The sequence below is a fragment of the Lepisma saccharinum genome, chromosome 5 (genome assembly GCF_977018435.1).
Source record: "Lepisma saccharinum chromosome 5, izLepSacc3.1, whole genome shotgun sequence".
Lineage (NCBI taxonomy): Eukaryota > Metazoa > Arthropoda > Insecta > Zygentoma > Lepismatidae > Lepisma > Lepisma saccharinum.
In genome coordinates, this window is record NC_139233.1 from 8,823,286 (window position 1) to 8,843,573 (window position 20,288).

Below are 20,288 nucleotides of genomic sequence, written 5' to 3' on the forward strand. Positions count from 1 at the left end.
TTCGGATCCGGATCCGCGGATCCGGAACTCTCGGATCCGGATCCAGATCCGGAACTTTCGGATCCGGATCCGGGATTTTCGGATCCGGATCCGGGATTTTCGGATCCGGATCCGGATTTCTCGGATCCGGATCCGGAATTTACGGATCCGGATCCAAGTAGATCCGGATTTCTCGGATCCGGATCCAAACGGATCCGGATTTTTCGGATCCGGATCCGTTTGGCCATCCCTAATACAAAGCACAAACCTTTGTAACCCTTGTTTTTGAACAATAATCTGTTCGGCGACAATGTATTTACTGATAGCGCTGGAAATCACATTATTTGAGCTGAATTGTTACACAAAAGCTTGTATCGACAATAGCGCACAGAATTTCTTTGTTTCTTCAAACACAGTCTTTCAGATCTGCGCTGAAGGCAAGGAGACGAGAGTCGGGAACCTCTCTTCTTCAAAGGGTTACATTTGCATGTAAAATACCCCTTCTTTCACCAAAATGTAGAAAAATGCATATATGACTTTTAAAAGGTCGAAAAATGACTTAAACGGTTTAAAAAGTTAAAAAAAAATGACCTTTACTCCCAAAAGGGTCAAAAAATGCAAAAAAATGCCCTAAGAAAGGCATCCCAATTTATTCACTTTCGTGTAAAACACGTTTCTATCTACTTATGCAACGTTTCTGCCTTACCAAAAAAAGATGCATTTGCATCAAAATCCTAGCTCTATAGTGATAACAGTGGCAGAAAACTATCGGAAATAAGAGAAGTACCTTACCCAAGTGAACAAGCAAGGCAAACTGCTTCTGCAGATAGTTCGAGAAACTCTCACAAGATGACGCACTAGATCACTGAAAGCGTACTGACACGTTATGCCTCTGCCGGTAGTGACTCGTACTACATGCTGTCGATGAAAATAGTAATATTTATAATTAAAAAAGAAGAAAAGTGCTCCCCTGTGCATAGCACCACGCCATGAAGGCGTATAGGGGGTGTGGGGGTAACGATTATAATATCTAATTATTATAACATGTGCCAAACTTGGAAAGTTCATCAGGATTGGTCAGTTTGTCTGTAAGAACCAACATTGTAAAAAAAATGTAATTTTTTATATATATTGTAGATGGCTATATATATTGAAGATATATATCAGATATTATAAAGTAGCAAACTACGTCCTTTACTAACTGGTTAAAGAAGTTAATAAATTATGAAATAGTTGAAGTGGTTATATTATGTGTAAGTTTTTATTTATTTTTTGCTTTATGTTAATATAAATCAATCAGATTTCATAGCTATTATTGTTTTGCATTCTTGTTTTATTGTGCGAATTGATGGAGATTTGTTAATGATATCTTGAGAGAGAAAAAACATTGAACACTCACAACTACACTAATTTGTGTGTTTTCGATATTATTCTTAGTACAGTATATTTGAAATTAAAAGTAATTGCTTATCATTTCTTTGTTGTAACAAAATCTCTCCCCCACCAAAATTTTTTGTGGGGGGATTTTTGAGGCCAAAATTGTTGGTGGGGGAAATCCTCCCCCCCGGTCCCCTCCAGGATTTCGCACCCTGGTCAGCCCTTTCTTCTTGCGTGGTGAAGCTTTTCTCTCAACATTCTTCTTGGCGTCCGGTCTTCCATCGTTCTCTCAACACGCCCCAACCACTCTATTGTCTGAGCCTTGATAAATCTCACTATATCTTGGCCTTTTATTAAATCATCTAGCTCTGCATTATATCTTATTCTCCAGTCGTCATCTTCCTTCACAGGTCCATATATCTTTCTTAATATTCTTCTCTCAAATATTCTGAGGGCATTTTCATCTGACACTTTCAAAGTCCAATTCTCTGATCCATAAGTGACAACTGGTCGTACCAGTGTCTTATAAATTTTAAGCTTTGTATTTCTTGTGATCAGTCTATTTCTAAACAACTGCTTATTTGCAAAATATGCACGATTGCCTGCCTGTATTCTTTCCTTTATTACTTTACTCATATCATTATCACTATATACCATTGTCCCCAGATATTTAAAACAAGGGACTCCCTCAAACTTTATCTCTCCAATTGTCAGATCTTGAGGTGCTCTTCTGATCTCAGAGTTACACATTCTCATGTACTTTGTCTTTTTTCATTTACAGTAAGCCCTATTTTTATTGCTTCTCTTTCTATTTGCTCATAGATTTGTTTAAGTGTACTTATTGTTCTAGAAATGATTGTAATATCATCTGCATATGCGCATATTTGACTGGACTTTCCAAACATGGTTCCCTTTTGGTCAACTACATTCATTACTTTGTGCAATGCCAGATTAAATAATACTGCCAAAGGGCCATCACCTTGTTTCACTCCTGTCTTGAATTTAAACTCTTCACTCAGTTTACTACAAACTTTCACTCTTGCCTTAGTACCTCTCATTCTCATTCCTATTAGCCTTATTATTTTGAGGGGAATATTATACTCCTCAAGTACCTTAAACAGTTCATTCCGATTAACACTGTCAAAAGCCTGCGTGAAGTCAACAAATTAAAAAGGAAATCCTCGTCATGTTCATAAAACGTCTCCATCATCTGTCTAATAATAAACATGATCAGTAGTGCTTCTGCCAGGGCGAAATCCACATTGGCACTCTTCCAGTGTATCTTGTGTATAACATTTTATTATCTCACTGATCAATCGTGACAGGATCTTATAGACCACACTAAGAAGTGTGATGCCTCTGTAATTTCCACATATTAACTTATCACGTTTCTTATAAATTGGGCATATTATTCCAGGTTTCCATTTGTGGAGCATTGTTTCATTTTCCCATATCATTACAATCGATCTATGTACATAGGTTGCTATTTATTTATCTGGAACTGGCAACACTAATGTTGCTAGGTAACATCTAATATATCCATCGTAAAGTTGGACATTTCTATGGTATATGTACCCAGAACGTTGTGGTTACGGATACTATTTTTGTTTGTTACAGGTATTTGAAAATTTCATCGGAGTCCAACAATGGAATTAACTCGAGAACATTTTCGAACAATGATTTTCTACGACTTTCGACGTGGATTATCTCAACAACAGTGCATCGATCAACTCACTTCGACTTTTGGCGATGAAGCACCATCTAAAAGCACTGTATATCACTGGTTTAGTGAATTCAATCGTGGCCGTCGTTCGCTCACGGACGAATCTAAAGAAGGCCGTCCAAAATCTGTTGTTGTGCCAGAAAACATTGATGCTGTGCGAGAATTGATAATGCAAGATCGTCCTGTGACATATCGTGAGATTGAAGCATCCCTGGGCATTAGTATGACTAGCATACATAAGATATTGCATGAACATTTAGCCGTGAAGAAGATTTGTTCGCGTTGGATCCCCGCATAATTTGACAATCGCTCAAAAAAAGGCTCGTGGCGATTGGTGCAAACAAATACTCACAAAATACAATCGTGGTGCTTCAAAAGCCGTGAATAACATCTACATAGGTGACGAATCTTGGATCTATGCATATGAGCCCGAAAGCAAACAGCAGTCGACGGTGTGGGTGTTCCAAGATGAGCCAAACCCAACAAAAGTTGTTCGTGCAAGAAGCACTTCGAAGCAAATGGTCGCCTGTTTTTTTTTTTTTTTTTTTTTTTTAGGAAAAATAGACATGTGACTACAGTGCCACTATAGAATAGTAGAACCGTCAATTCTGAATGGTACACAACCATTTGTTTGCCAGAAGTCTTTGGGGAAATCAGAAAAAACAACCAGCGACACAGGATCATTCTTCACCATGACAATGCGAGTTCTCACACATCGGTCCAAACAACTCAGTATTTGACCGGTGAAAACATTGAATTGATGGGTCATCCGCAGTATAGCCCTGATTTAGCACCAAATGATTTCTTTTTGTTCCCGTACGTGAAGAATAAGCTAAGTGGTCCACGATTTTCGACGCCATTAGAAGCGATCGATGCGTTTAAAATGCATGTTTTCGAGATACCTCAATCGGAATGAACAAAGTGCTATGAGAATTGGTTCAAACGTATGCAAAAGTGCATCGATCATCATGAAGAATATTTTGAAAAACAATAAAACCATTTTCAATTATACATACTTTTTTTTGTTTGTTATTCCGGATACATAAATAGCAACCCTCGTATTGCTGCCAACAATGTGTTACCACCAAGTTTAATAAGTTCTATTATCACTTCATCCTCGCCTGAAGCTCTATTATTACTCATTTTCTTCATTACAAATTCAACTTTTTCAATACTAGGTACTTGTACCTCATGTCATCCCTATTTCCTATATTCCTATTATAATGCTCTTCTTGGTCTTCCACTTTATTCAAAATCTCTTTAAAGTGCTCTGACCATCTGTTGAGTATCTGATTCTCTTCTACAATTACTTCCTCATTATTATCCTTACATCCTTCTATTCTTGGCTCAAATCCTATTCTCATTCTACCTATTGCCCTATAGAATTTTCTTATTTCACTTTGTTGATTTATGCCACTGTATTAAAATGTTAAACAGAAAACTAGTACGTGGGTTAAATGGACATTAAATCTGAAACTGGCAATAGTAGATTTGGCCAAGTTTTCGATGTTTCTAGCTCGATAACTCTTTTTTTGTGTGAGTCTGGGTTTTCTTAAAATACGTGTAAATGTTAAAGATTTAATGACCTTGGTTAGAACCAATGTTCTAATGTACCGGTACTTAGGACCCGAAGGAAATAGCTTCCCAGCTGGAAATTTAATCAATTGGTTCCGATAGCCAATATGAGTTTTTAGACACACTATCGTAACTGATTGGTCAATTGTAATGAATTGATTTCTATTGGAAAGTATTTTATTGTTTTTAATATATTGCTTATGAAAAATTCTTATCTATACAACTGTAAATATAATGGAGAAATCACATAAAACAACTAAAGTAAATCTGTGGTAAAGCATGTGGAACGAATTTGTAACTTAGAAAAACTTTTTCAAATATATGAAGCTTCATTTTCATTATAGAAAATGGAAAAATATGATGCTTCAGTCATAAATTGACATGTTGTTCTTCCTTTATACATGCCAAAACAGCAACAAATTAGGTAGAATCTGATCCACAACACTTGAAAAATTGATAAACAAACAAAACACTGTCGAGGTCGACTTAGTTGATCAAAAGAATGCTCATTCTTCCAATTGCAGTACATACATACAAGAATAACCATGGGAATTTCATATTGCAAAAACAAGAACTAATACGAACATTTATTCCAACTACTAGCTGCTTTAAGGTTGAGTTGGTTCTTAAGAAAGATATCTTCTTACGTATTTATTAAGATAAACCTGACTTCAGTAGTATGCATTAGAAATTCAGTTCAAGTATGCTGTTTATCCAAAGAACTTCTAAATCTTAGGAAATGTGGTGTCAAGAATTAAAGTACCTATGCATTGAGTCAATGAATGAATTTATAACATATTGATTTTACAATATATACAAACTTACAATTGGATACAATTCACCTATTGGAAATTGTCTTGATTTTCCAATAGGTTTCAGTTGAGATTTCGATTGAAACTAATACATTCCGATAGAATCCGATTCATTCCAATTGAAACCAATTCAATCCAATTGAAATTTCAATTGGAACCGATAGAAAATTCCAGCTGGGTAGTTTACTGACTGGTAACATATACAAATTTGCATACCCAAAAACCCTTCCCCCCAAATGAAATCACAAATACACCACTGAGTGGGCAGCCAACTCCCCCCCCCCAGCTTAATTCGCACAGTGGGTAGAAGTGAAGATGAGACTTACTTGAAAAGATATGTTTTTTATAAAGTGGATACGTTTTGTTCGTAATCAAAGGATACCATGTTCACAGTAGCACCAACCCCATTCTAAACAGTAGCCTAAGTCTAGACACAAAGTGGACTTAACCATCTTTCCCCGATATCCCCAAACACGCCACTGTACCTCCTCACCGGAAATCGAACCGACAAACTCCGGATAAAATTCCAAGAACGACAACTTCCCGAATCAGAAATTTGGAATGTGAAGAATCGGTTTGTCAATTCCCGAACGTAATGACAGGAGTCAGATAACAGGATGTCTACTCTAATCAAACAATAACCGGAACAGACAAATACAATAGCTCTTGTCTATAATTTTCTTAGCTACGCAGGAAAGGGTAGCAATTACGTATGCCGTCATTATGAAGAAAGGAATGTGTTTACTGCGATTGCAAGAACCAATGAGCGAGCAGCAACTTCATCCCCACCTAAGCGATAACAACACCTCGTTCAATCGTTGCTTGTCTTCGAGACTACTGGCGGTGCGTGTTCTGTGCTCTGTGAATTATGGCTGTCATCAGAATGCTGTTGCTGCTGTTCCTTGTAAGTATTTGGAAAACAGTGTTGGCAACTTTTGAAAAACAAGGCTGAGGATTTTCCCTAATATGCCTTAACGGTTTCTTAGCCAGTAAATGTAATTTTGAAAACAGTTTCAGGTCTTCTCTGAGACGAATGCGTGATGGATGCTTGTGCCTATTTTAGACATAAACAATGGCGTACTCAGAGGGGAGCTAACTGGGCTGCAGCCCCCTCCGAAATTGAGAAAATCAACATTTTCAAATAAATGCAGTGAAGAAATGGGGAAAAAACCAGAGTCGTTCAAATTGTCCAGCGATTACCATTTTTGAGACTAGAAAGTTATAAATATACGAAATATCTTATTGTGCATGCCACCCCCATAGAAAGCAGTTATGCACTATCTACCTATACAATTCCAACCCCCCCCCAAAAGAAAAATGTTTTAGATGCTTCTTGCTGCCTATTTTGAAATCATTTAGTGCCTATCGATGCCCATCCTGGCTATAAGCCCTTACCCTCCCTTGGTTTCCTAATAATGATGTAACAACGGATAGTGTACAAAATATAGGACACTGTAAAGTGTCATGTCAAAAGAAGTATGCTAAGTTATTGAAATATTCTGAAAACACTGTCAGTAATTAAGTTGTGATTATTCTTTCAGTGTATAATGATGAAACATTTTGTTTCTTTAAGCGAGGGAATATATTTATAAAATATTATATCTCTCCTTTCAATCTAAGCCGAAAGTACTTGAGGTTTGTTGTTGGTTACTATTGGCTCACATCGCGTATCCTTTGCAGTTTCTAGCCATCGGTACTGCTATTCTAGATCCTAGTTCTTCCGCGTTTTCTTGTCACCGATAGTGTTGCCCACGAGACGAGACTTTGGCCTGTCTCGTCTCGTGAAAATGCTGTCTCGTCTCGAAAATATTCGTTTGTTTCATGACACATGGTCAATCTCGTCTCGTTTCGAATTTTTAAAAACCTGTCCCGTCTCGTCCCGTGGGCAACACTAGTCACCGACCTCGTTGTTTCTTATGGCACTAATACAGTGCGTTCGTTTTGGCTCTGGGCCGAGATAGCGTGTGACATGGCGCAGATGCCGGCATTTTCGTCCCGTAACGTCTCGCTTATTTACGCACATATCTTTAGCATGTAGACAATTATATTTATGTTGCATAACGAGTACTCACCTGTGTTATAAGAGTTGTTGAAAGTTGTTCACGTGCTATCTCGGCCCCCAGATCCAAAACGAACGCACTGTACAATAGGTTTAAAAGCAACATTGCCTAATTTCTACTTTCACTAAAATTCGCGTTCCTTAAGGGAGAAAAGTTTGTATGCAGTGTTTATATATGTATTACATAAATTTATTTTTTCTTCCACCAGGTGCTGGGAGCTGCTTACGGTCTACCGGCCAAGGTAATTATTTTTACATTGTATAGTATTAGTAAGGTGTAATTCATTAGTCCATCGTGTAAGTTTTGACTGTTGTACCTAGCGCTAGGAATTTTTGTGAAATTATATATTTTTCGTTTCCATGTAGCGAAGCAAATATGACAAATGCAACATATTTTGGGGTATGTTACATATTTTTGGGTAAGAGTAGCTACATATCTGTACATACAATTCGGTATTTGTGCCATTTATCTAGTTTTCATTGACTAATGCGTACATATTTGTAGGAAATCATTCAAAATATTTCTCTAAAGAGAAAATAACAACAATTGTTTATCTTATGACGGGCCTGTAACCTCTCTTTCAGATATTTAGTTCTAAATATACGAAATATCTTATTGTGTATGCCACCCCCATAGAAAGCAGTTATGCACTCCCACCTGATTCTGGGACAGTGGCGTGCCAAAGGGAGGTTAGTGAGTGTTATAACCCTTCTTTTGGTTCAGGATCTCTAAGAGAAATAACTTTAAGTGCTGAAATATATTGACTAGATGCATGGCAGACTTAAAAAAAGAAGAAGAAAAAGACATAACCCCCCTTTCGAAATTCCTAGGCACGCCAGTGTTCAGTGACGTGTTGAAACCACTTCTAACAACATTTTGGAACGAAAGGAGTAAATATCAATAATAATAATAGCTTGATTTACAAAGCGTTTCCATTCGTCAATTGAATATAAACAAGTGAACATCAACATGTTAGTATATTATTGAAAAAACTGACAGAAAATTATTTCCTTTCAGATGCCCGTGGACCACGTGGATGACTTATGCAAGAACATGTGTAAGTATTGAATATTTAATTAGTGAATAGTTAATTACAAAATTAGTTCACAATTTAAATTTTTATAAAGAACATACGTGATAATACGTATATAACAATGCGTTCACTTTGAATTTTCTTTCTTAAGGTAAATCTGACTCGCATTTTTTGATTAACTGGGAATGAAGAGTTTGTCTTTTTTTAAGTCCACTTTATGCACAGATAGGCTAATTGGAACTGGCAGTACAATTTTTTAGAGTGGAATCCGATCCACTATAATGTGCCTCCACCGGGTATCGAACCCGGGATCCCTCCCAGGGGGAAGCACTGGGAATGAAGAATTGTGTATATGCACAAAACGTTGTTGACAAAATCTAAACATTTTAGAGTTGTAAAGAATTTCTGTACAAGTGATATTGTTACTCTTAGGGAATGACAAATACTTACACGTGGAATTTTGTGCCAAAGTTACATACCATCTTTTGATTTATGAAAAAAAAAACATGAAAATACTTGACCTTCCTGCAAGAAACATGTGATCAACATCACTCTCCGGACATATTTGATCCCCCCCTCTTTCCCCCAAGTACTTAATTCTTAGAGGCTAGCTGAAACGTTGTTGCAGACGCTAAATAACAAAATAAACACACACACACACACACATGTACAGGGTGAAGCAAAAGTAAAAATCAAGGGGTGTTAGTTCTGGCGACGGTGGTGGCCATTTACCTATGTTACAGACTCGGACTTTTACCTCTTTTGTACCGAAGATGAAGGATCAACTTGCAGGTAAACGCCTTGGAGATGATGAGGAACTACACGATGTTGTCATGGACTGGTTGAATCGCCAGGCGGCAACTTGGTACGAGGAGGAGACAGTTAAACTGGTGTCGAGGTATGGCAAGTGCTTGAATGTCATGTGGCAAAACACGTATGTTCTGTTTCTGCAATATTACCAATAAATACCTTTGCATACCAAAACGTTCTTTACTTTCCGAATGACCCTCGTATATATAATTGGCTCCAACATTGGTATTTTCACAGTTCGTTCTAAATTTCAGGTGAAGTACAGGAGGTCTTTATGAGGAGACCTAGAGTAGAGAGGCAGGTAGTTCCAAAGCCGCCCACCCACACCGATGACTTTAAGATGGACGCCATGATGTACACGCTCACTGAAAAACTGTTGGGATCTGTGAGCTTCATCTTGTACAAATACGAAGGACGCGAGTAAGTAGCTTTTCATTCATAATACATCATGCTAATCAAAATGGCGTCCACACCTCGACGAAGGCAACAGACGTTTCTGCGCATGCGTGCAGCGTCTGCGCCGGTGACCTTGAAAGCGTGACAAAATAAATCTTGGATCTGAGAAGACTGAGCTAGCGGTTCTCTCATTGTTATTCTCTATTTTGTCTACTTTTCGCCGGACGCCATGTATAATATACAGGGTGTCTCATAAGTAATATGGCAAACTGACACAGGTGAAAGTACACGATAATAGAAGCAAAAAAGTCTCAGTAAACATGGGTCTGTAAACGAGCCGTTTTCGAGATAATCGCGAGTGTGTGGTTACAATCCGCCACTGACTTCATTGTTTGTAAACGTCGTCCTAGTTGGTATAATGCTAATAATGTGTGCGAATGTGTGGTTAGAAGCCGTCACTGATTGCATTTTGTAAACACCGAGTGCTTTACTCCTTGCGCGGTGCGACGTTTGCTCTTTGTTTGCAAAACAACATTTCCGACAGGTGGCGTTGTAATCAAACAGGATTGATACAATCAGTGCAGATAATTGTACATGCTTGTGACCAATACCGAAATGAACCGGGGGTGTTCGAAAGCATTTTACCAACTAGGACGACGTTTACAAACAATGAAGTCAGTGGCGGCTTGTAACCACACATTCGCGATTATCTTGAAAACGGCCCGTTTGCAGACCCATGTTTACTGAGACTTTTTGGCTTCTATTATCGTGTACTTTCACCTGTGTCAGTTTGCGCTATTACTTTTGAGACACCCTGTATATGTACATGCATATATGCATATCATATGGGCTACTCAAATGAATATCACCATTTGAAAATACATCTTTTGGGAACATTTCTTCCAGTTTCTGTATAATTAGCAATTAATATTTGTTACGAGTTCTTTTCTTTCACCCTGTAGGCTATATGTACTCTTATTTCCTCTTATTTGTCTAGGGCCACCTGCAGGGAAGGAATAGAAATTGATTTGGAAGAAAAGGCAGATCTGAAAGGATTAGGAGAGGATGGATTCTATATATTCATTCACGATTACCACTTCCCAAGCAATTACCTATTTGACTACTGGGATCATTTCATACAATGCAAGTATTTTGTTTATTATAATTGTTCGTGTAGTCACATTCATGCTATCAGGTGGTCATAATTATAATTCCCTTCTCAGAACCATCTGCAGTCCGCTCAAAGCATCATATTACGATATGCCGATGAAAAAAATAGTTCAAATTTTCACAACCAGATGGAAATGTGGCGTTTAAAATTAAATATCCTCTACTCAGAGCCCTCTGGAGCCCGTTCGAAGCAACGGATTGCTATGAAACTTTGCATAGATGCTTTGCAGGCCATGTGGAAGGGAATGCTGCTAAAAAAAGTTCAAATTTTTACCACCGTGTGGAACTGTGCCACTGAAATGACAAGGACATGCAAAACTTCATTTTTAGTTTATGTCAGTACAGCAGGGTTCAATATGTCCCCTGTAAACGTGATAGATCCTTTGTAAACGTATGACAGCGATTTCAGCGCCATATTTCCACGTGGTGGTGAAAGTTTGAACTGAACTAAGAAGAGGTGGGTAGCCTCAGATACAAATAAAGGTAAATGAGCATTCAATTATCGTTTAAGCTATGCAACTAAGCGTGTCATATTTGAACTGGTGCCATCTGTTAGCGAAGCGGGAAACTATTTTCAGCTAAAGCATATTACGCATTTCGTGATTGGTTACTCTTTTTTTCCCCACTCCTCAATGGCTCAATGCTTGACACAATCTCATTAACGTAGGCGCACCCAGAAGTCAGGCCTGTACCCAGGGGAGGGGCCATGGGGGCCATGGCCCCTCCTTCGAAGTATGAAATATTTGAATGTGAACCTATAAAAAGCTACGAAAATAATACCGATGATTTTTCAAATTTGTAAAAATTGGAATTTTGCCTTTGCATAAATGTGTTTGTTGTGTAGACTCCAGAAGTCTGCAGCTGCAATGTTGGGTAGTTTAGTTTTACAACCATTGATGCAAGGCTACCAGACGTCCCGATTTGCTGATTTTGTCTGGACAGTTCATTCCGAACTGCATTCGTGATGCAAAAATGTCTTTCTTTTCTGTTAACTCACATTTAGACATGTTCTTTATTACAATAATACAATACGTAACATGTAATTTGTAAATATATTATTTTCTAAACATAGAATTATCATGACTGTTCAATAGTACCGGTATAAGAAAATTAAAGGAAATTTGAAAACATTGTTAATTTGCGGAACACAGAACTATTTGAATATGTCGGAGAATTGACTGTAAACAGTAAGCACTAAGCTGTACACCGTGGGACATCTTCGTCTGTAAGCGACTGCGTGGCTGATTGCTGGGATGAAGGGAGGTGTATCGTTGAGTTGTATTTGTTTTCGTTACTTTGGACCATGTTTGCAACTCTACAATTGTACCACAGATAAGCGTATTATAAGCAGATATGGAACTCAGGCAGCAAACCTTCTGCGCTTTAAATTACTGCCTGCAAGAAGTTCTAGTATTGACCGCTGAGAGGCGCCACTTCCACTTTTTACTTTCACATCGGGACCAAACTATTTACAACAGTTTCCGAGGATCTTCGAGAAGAAAGCTATTTTCCGTTGTGGCTATTCCTTACTCCCTGGTGTGAGGAGGGTGATTGATTCGTTGACCTGTGCTGAATGTCCAGCCTGAGCGCCTCTCAGCGGTCGATACTAGAACTTCTTGCAGACAGTAGTTTATAGCGCAGAAGGTTTGCTGCCTGCGTTCCATATGTACTTATAAAACGTTTATCTGTGATTGTACGTTGTACGTTACCTGTAATATTACCATAGCATTAGTGGTCACATCTACTACCCCAACACAACTTGGCGGAGAAGCAACTCAAAATAACCTATTTAAATCATACTCGCAGCATTTCTGATCATTGTTCCACACATTCGGATCTATCCCCTCCCCCGCCCCTACCTCAAAAAATCCTGCATGCGGGCCTGCCCAGAATGTTTTAAGGGGGGGGGGGCAACTGCCGAAAAATTATTATGAATGCCTTGATAGACAGAAAGATGAAGCCAAATAAGTGTTCGTACCCCCCCCCCCCCTTCCTAGATCGAAAACGCAGTGTTTTCATTTGTGAAAGGGAATTTTAGAGTCGAAAAGGGAAATTTTGGCATACGACAGAGAAATTTCTCTCTGGGCCAGGAACGTCACTGGACTGCAAATAGCCTAAGTGCTGACGCACCTACAGTTTTAATTTCAATCATCAATCATAACGCTGTTGCTTCGGATTAGAATAAAACTTAATTAAGATTGCTAATTATTTTTTTCAGATACCGTGACGGGAGGAAGCAAGAAGAACTTCATTTTCGTCCACTGGTACCGCCTGAGGGACAGAGCGAAGGTTATCATGCGGGATCTCTTCGTGGAGATCGTCGGGAGAAACACGGGCAAACTGCTGGACAAACTGACGGACCCGGACGACAAAAAGGGCTTCCACATCAGTCCAAACAAGATCCACGTCATCGGACATGGGCTGGGTGCTCACATGGCAGGGTCGGCCGGATACTACATGACGTCAGGTTGCCTCCCCCACATCACAGGTAGGTGGTATATATGCAAGGAATAAAAGTAATAGGAAATAGGAAAAGATAAATAAACACAAAGAACAAGAAGTAAGAGAGGACTACGTTGAGATGGACCTAAAGGAAATCGGTAAAGATTGAAAAGATTTGATTGATCTTGCCCAGGATAGGGACACAAGGAAGGCTTATGTTACTGCAGCGAAAAACCTTCGGGTTTAAGAATGCTAGATTCCCGAGACAAGTGTAGTTGTACAGGGTGTTACAAGGTATCCGGGCCTTCTCGATAGCATAGTGGTAATGTAACGCTGACGTCTCTACGGACAGGAGTACAGTGCGTCATTTTTCGGGGACAGGGGTTTTGCCTTACCAACAAAAAAATATCTTAAAAATAAACCACCAAACATTTCCAAGGGGGGGGGGGAGGGTGTTATAACAACAATTGTAAGCAATTATTTTGACTTCAGATATACTATACTAACAAATATAACTAACTATTGGACCTCCCGTTGACAATTCCTACGAAACTTTCAGGTGTGGACAAGCATGGGAACAAAACAACAGTTGTAACGTTTGGCAGAAGAGGGCGTAATTTGAAATCCATTCTGTTTACCCGTCTCTGCTCCAATTGCGTGTCGATTATAACATGTAAATACCTAATACAGAGCTGTATACTGTCGACATCTAGCGGTAGAGCTTCGAACTTCATGTAACAAGACAATACAGCATGCAGGATGTGATAAATATACCTGTGAACATTACTTTCTGATCATCCTCCGCATGATAAACTATTGCATGTCTTGAATGTTGATCTTAATTGGTTCGTAATAATGTGTAACATACAATTATATTTGCAGGTCTCGATCCAGATGGTGCTATGCCTAGTTTCGCATTGAGTAGGGTGAAGCTTGATTCGTCTGCAGCGTCATTCATCGACGTCATACACACAGACGTCGTCATTCCCGACCAGAAGTATTTCGCCTCAGGATCCTCCCATTCCATGGGGGATGTTGACTTCTACCCTTTGTACCGCAAACAACATGTTATTTGCACAAAGGGCCAGAAGAAAAAAAGTAACTCTTTACTTGTCAAGTCTGTCTTTCAATGTTACATTTCTATTTCTTTGTTGTTGAAAACTCTAAGTGAACTGTTGGGACGAACAATGATTTATTCTTATTTCTTCTTTGTTCAAGACTGGTGCTGAAGCATTGAGACTAGCTTGTAATGTTTTATTCTTATTCCTTCTCTGTTCAATACTGGTTTTATTCTTATTTCTTCTTGTTGAAGACTGGTGCTGAACAGTTTAGAATAGTTTGCAATGATATATTCTTATTTCTTCTCTGTTCAAGACTGGTTTGATTCTTATTTCTTCTTGTTGAAGACTGGTGCTGAACAGTTTAGAATAGTTTGCAATACTTGTTTGATTCTTATTTCTTCTTGTTGAAGACTGGTGCTGAACAGTTTAGAATAGTTTGCAATGATATATTCTTATTTCTTCTCTGTTCAAGACTGGTTTGATTCTCATTTCTTCTTGTTGAAGACTGGTGCTGAACAGTTTAGAATAGTTTGCAATGATTTATTCTTATTTCTTCTCTGTTCAATACTGGTTTTATTCTTATTTCTTCTTGTTGAAGACTGGTGCTGAACAGTTTAGAATAGTTTGCAATGCATATTCTTATTTCTTCTCTGTTCAATACTGGTTTTATTCTTATTTCTTCTTGTTGAAGACTGGAGCTGAACAGTTTAGAATAGTTTGCAATGCTTTATTCTTATTTCTTCTCTGTTCAAGACTGGTTTTATTCTCATTTCTTCTTGTTGAAGACTGGTGCTGAACAGTTTAGAATAGTTTGCAATGCCATATTCTTATTTCTTCTCTGTTCAAGACTGGTTTTATTCTTATTTCTTCTTGTTGAAGACTGGTGCTGAACAGTTTAGAATAGTTTGCAATGCTTTATTCTTATTTCTTCTCTGTTCAATACTGTTTTTTTTTCTTTCTTATTTCTACTTGTTGAAGACTGGTGCTGAACAGTTTAGAAGCGTTTGCAATGCTTTATTCTTATTTCTTCTCTGTTCAAGACTGGTTTTATTCTTATTTCTTCTTGTGAAAGACTGGTACTGAACAGTTTAAAATAGTTTGCAATGTTTTATTCTTATTTATTCTCTGTTCAAGACTGGTTTTATTCTTATTTCTACTTGTTGAAGACTGGTGCTGAACAGTTTAGAATAGTTTGCAATGTTTTATTTTTATTTCTTCTCTGTTCAAGACTGGTTTTATTCTTATTTCTTTTTTTTTGAAGACTGGTGCTGAACAGTTTAGAAGAGTTTGCAATGCTTTATTCTTATTTCTTCTCTGTTCAAGACTGGTTTTATTCTTATTTCTTCTTGTTGAAGACTGGTGATGAACAGTTTAGAAGAGTTTGCAATGCTTTATTCTTATTTCTTCTCTGTTCAAGACTGGTTTTATTCTTATTTCTTTTTTTTGAAGACTGGTGCTGAACAATTTAGAATAGTTTGCAATGTTTAATTCTTATTTCTTCCATGTTCAACACTGGTTCTGAACCGTTGAGATTAGCTTGTAATGTTTTCTATTTAAATAGTGAACTCAAGTCTTAACTTGACAAAGCCACGGTATTTAAATTTTATAATTTGTAAAACAATGAGAATTGTGAAAGGTAAAATGTGAGTTTTTTATGACTGAAGGGCAAGATATGTTATCTTAGTGTCCTCTAGTGATCGAAGTGGAAATTCCTAGCTGGGGGATGCTTCGCCCAGCTTGGGAAAGGTGGGGGGGGGGGGGTGAAGGGATGTCTACACAAATTATTCTAGTGGGGGATGCTTTATGAAAATTTTCTTAAATGGGGCAAAGCATCCCCCACTTTAAGTACGGCTCCTCCCTTGAGAAAAAAGTCTTTCGGGCGGCCTTACTAATCGCATTTTACATGCCAGAGTACGCAACTAAAACAGTTATTCATTTTTCTTTTCAGCTCAATGTCTCCGCGATGCCTCGTTGATGTACTTCGTGCATTCCTTAGCAAACCTACCGAAAGAGCGAAAATCATTCGTGGCACTCACCTGTGACCCACCGCGCTTCGCTGACTGGGATTTCACCAACTTCACCGCCAAGTGCCAGAGCCTCACAACCAAGTACAACGTGAGCGATCTCTATATGGGGCCGAATGTCAATGGCAGGTAAGTGCAAAGCCTTACTAAGGCCCCTGGGTTCGAATCCCGGCCTGTGCATGCGTGTTCTTTGTGAGTGTCCCTTCATCAATTTTATCATCTCTCAATTTACTAACTGTCTAGTCTTCTTAAACCCGAAGGTTTAAGGCTGCAGCTACACAAGCCTTCCATCTGTTCCTATCCTGGGCAAGAACAATCCAATCTTTATCAATTTCCTTTAGGTCCATCTCAACGTTATCGCTTCATCTTCGTCTTGGCTCTCCTACAAGTCTCTTACCATCAGGTTTCCCAACAAGAATCCTGCAAAATCTTCTTTCCTCTCCAATTCGTGCCACATGACCTGCCTACTTGATTTATTTATTCTCATATTACATGGATAGGAATACAAATTGTGCAGTTCTAAATTATGTAACCTTCTGATGGCTAATGTGATAGGTGTAGGTCCTTGCTTAGTGGAATCACTAACGCTCCCACCTTTGGTGCGAGCGGTCCATGGTTTCGAGCCAGTGTCTCCATATGAAGGGATATTTCTCTTAATGAAGCGAAATTGAGGTAAAACTTTCAGTCATAAAGAAAAATAGAAATTTCATAAAAATTTCAAAATTGCAGTGATACGTATCACCTTCGAGCACTGCCGTACGTTGGAGGGAGCTGGTGGGACTACAGCCCCTCCAGAAATTTTGAATAAATCTAACTTTTTAATGAAAGCAGTAAACGGCCATGGGAAAAACAAATGTGGTAAATGGAAGACTACTTAAAATGACCTTCGATTAGAACAAATTTTAAAACGAAGGTTAATTGTGTAAATATGAAACATTTTATCGTTTTTGCAGCCCCCTTCAACGAATAGGAAATGAATACACGAAGTCGTGTGCTGTGCATATGTGTTGTGATTGTCCCTTCATGTACTTAATCTTATCACCTTTCATCCTCATATTCGCGATTATCCAAAATAATGACAGACTCCTAAAAACAGTAAACGTAATCTTCCCAGTTTTGAAAATCCTTGACGTGCCACTGGCTATGCGGTTATAATGCGAAGATTTCTTACTATATTGTACAGGGTGTACCAAAAGTCCCATTACCCCCCTCTTTGAATTCTAGACAAACCTGCAAAATGTTATTTTAACAGCATGCGTATGTTGAGAGGATGGTACACCATTAAATCAGACCAATGACCACCATTTACACCAGAGGATCTGTGTGCACACCGCCATTTTCATGGCACAGTATTATACGCCTCCAGGTGCGATGTGAAATCCTCGGTAACGTAAGATGTCAGATCTGGATTTCGGGGTGGCCATTTTAAGAGAATTCCTCAATGATGTGTTTAGAGACAAACGGATTGGACGAGGATCGCCAAATTTACCAGCACCTTCAAAATGGCCACACCGAAGTCCAAATCTGACATCTTGCGATAATGCGCTATGGGGACACATCAACAGAAAGTCGCCCATAATCGTTATCAGACAACTGAGGAACTTCAAGAAGCTGTTCGCAGTGCGTTTGCTTCCTTCACGCCAGCCATGTTACGGAGGATTTCACATCGCACCTGGAGGCGAAAAATACTGTGGCATGAAAATGGCGGTGTGCACACAGAGTTATTGGTGGCCATTGGTCTGATTTAATGGTATACCATCCTCTCATCATACGCATGCTGTTGAAATAACATTTTGCAGGTTTGTTTACAATTCAAAGAGGGGGTAATGGGACTTTTGGTACACCCTGTACAGTCGCGGACAGTTCTGGGTTGTAACAATCTCTGTGACTCAATGGGATCGAAGTAACCATGACTGTATCATCATTGCAGTATTCGAGGCACCAATAGTCAACCTACCTTTCACGTAGCACATCCTGGACTTCATTTTGCAGCCTAGCGAGGCACTGCCATCTGGACTCAATGTTCAGTATAATCCCGTGTGAGGTTCGTGTTGTGTCGCATCTATACGTTTGTAATTGTTCCTTCATCTATCCATCTGATCTTTTCAATTAGCCTACCTCCATTAATTATTATAAACAAGTTACTATGAACAGAATTGTTCTCAATGGCTAACACAGTTAAATATGGCTACCTCAGAAGAACGATGAAAATTGGAAATTAACAATTTTATACAGAAAGTTATCTTTTCTCCAATTAGATGAATACTTTTTTGAATAATATATCTTATCAAATTACTTAGTGGATTACGAGGAATATCTCAATTCTAATATCTCGAAAAGGTCATAGGATTTATAGCTGAACTTACGGAAAGCTACAATATGAACTTTTGATGATGATGTACAGAACGGCTAACTGGGACTGGACCTACAGTTTTAAAGTGAGATACGAACCACTGTGCATTGTGCCTCCACCTGGTATCCAACCGGGACCTATATAAGATTGTATGATCTATTATATAATCAATTTTGTAATTTTGTGTCTCCTATTTTGATATACTGTGCTCATCTCTTAAATACTGATAATATTTAAATGCTTGTAGTGTTAAGAAATTCCAAGATGTATTTGAAGGTGTGTCTATTCTAAAATTTCAGTTTCACCGGCGATTTCTACGTGGATCTCAAAGTTTATGATCTTCTGCCCAAACCATCTTGCAGCAGGCTGATCAAAACCCAAAAATTCTTTTACGCTTTTGATAAATTTTTCCAGTGCTTGGAATCAAAACCCTGAAGCGCAAATTCTAAATAAGATCAGAAAAATCGAGATTAAATTATGTTTGTGGGTCTTTGTGTCAACACAGAATCCATTAAATTGTAAAAACAAATTGGTTTAAATAAAGATATTAAATTGTTCACTAATTGTATTTATTTAATTACTTTGGAAAGCATGAAATGTATATTCTAAAGAGAACCAACTGAATATGTGAGAGATTGAAGGTACAGTGGGATGCATAAGTTTTACGAAGCAAATTGTCCATCACCATACTTTTTCTCTTTGTCTTGGCCAATGAGAGCTTCAAGAATTCAAACAAAACACTCCAAGAATCTCTGCACCAGAGGGCGTTGGAGTCAAATGCTTAAAAGCACGTATAATTGTTTATGGGAGACTGTGGCTATTCTAGCCCATTTTGATATGTCGCACGACCCCCTTCCCATTTAAATTTCTGAAGTTGAATTCAAGATGGCGGACATCAAGATGGCTGCCGACCATGCTGGTGACGTCAATGTGGTTCCCCCTTGGCCTGATAACGATTGGTCATCGCCATTTTCACGTTCCATGCCGCAGTGGCGTTGTACTGGGGGTGTTAAGTGACTTATTGAGCCACCCTGTATATTTATCGTTATTAACAATCATATTTAAATTATAAATAATACAATTTTCTATGAACAATTTGGATGTAAATGTTGGCTTTATGTACGTTAATTGATTGATTGATTGATTTGACGTTTTAAGTCCACTTTATGCACAGTAAGGCTAATCGGGACTGGATCTACAGTTTAAAGTGGGATCCGAACGACTATGTGCCTCTACCGGGTATCGAACTTAATGTACGTTAATTGCAAACCCTAGTTTACATGAGGATGGCTGTCAGGCCCACCACCTATATTTTCTAAACTAAAATTTTTTATATAAAATTGGAAATAAATTACATTGTTACCTAGGCTGTTCCCAATATTTATGTACTACTCTTGTTCATAAATACACAAATGTAATGTAAATTGGATGCAAAATACACTAGGTGGGCCTATCAGGCGCCATTCGAGTGCA

The 20,288-nt window shown here is 38.4% G+C and overlaps 1 protein-coding gene across 1 annotated transcript; it reads left to right on the top strand.

Moving 5' to 3' along the window:
• The first annotated feature begins 6,265 nt into the window (after nt 1-6,265).
• Nucleotides 6,266-19,343, top strand: LOC145988186 (uncharacterized). The gene is made up of 9 exons (XM_083123018.1): nt 6,266-6,370; nt 7,735-7,767; nt 8,544-8,583; nt 9,624-9,789; nt 10,763-10,908; nt 13,154-13,423; nt 14,260-14,475; nt 16,387-16,591; nt 19,115-19,343. The coding sequence occupies exons 1-9, from the start codon at nt 6,335-6,337 to the stop codon at nt 19,248-19,250; spliced, it is 1,248 nt and encodes a 415-aa protein (XP_082979144.1). The 5' UTR covers nt 6,266-6,334; the 3' UTR covers nt 19,251-19,343.
• The last annotated feature ends 945 nt before the right edge of the window (nt 19,344-20,288 follow it).

Bases quoted from the DNA above. Each gene is read 5' to 3' on its own strand.
- LOC145988186 (XM_083123018.1), top strand. From the start codon at position 6,335: ATGGCTGTCATCAGAATGCTGTTGCTGCTGTTCCTT. The intron at 8,584-9,623 runs GTAAGTATTGAA...TCTAAATTTCAG, and splicing joins TGACTTATGCAAGAACATGT to GTGAAGTACAGGAGGTCTTT. The intron at 13,424-14,259 runs GTAGGTGGTATA...TTATATTTGCAG, and splicing joins TTGCCTCCCCCACATCACAG to GTCTCGATCCAGATGGTGCT.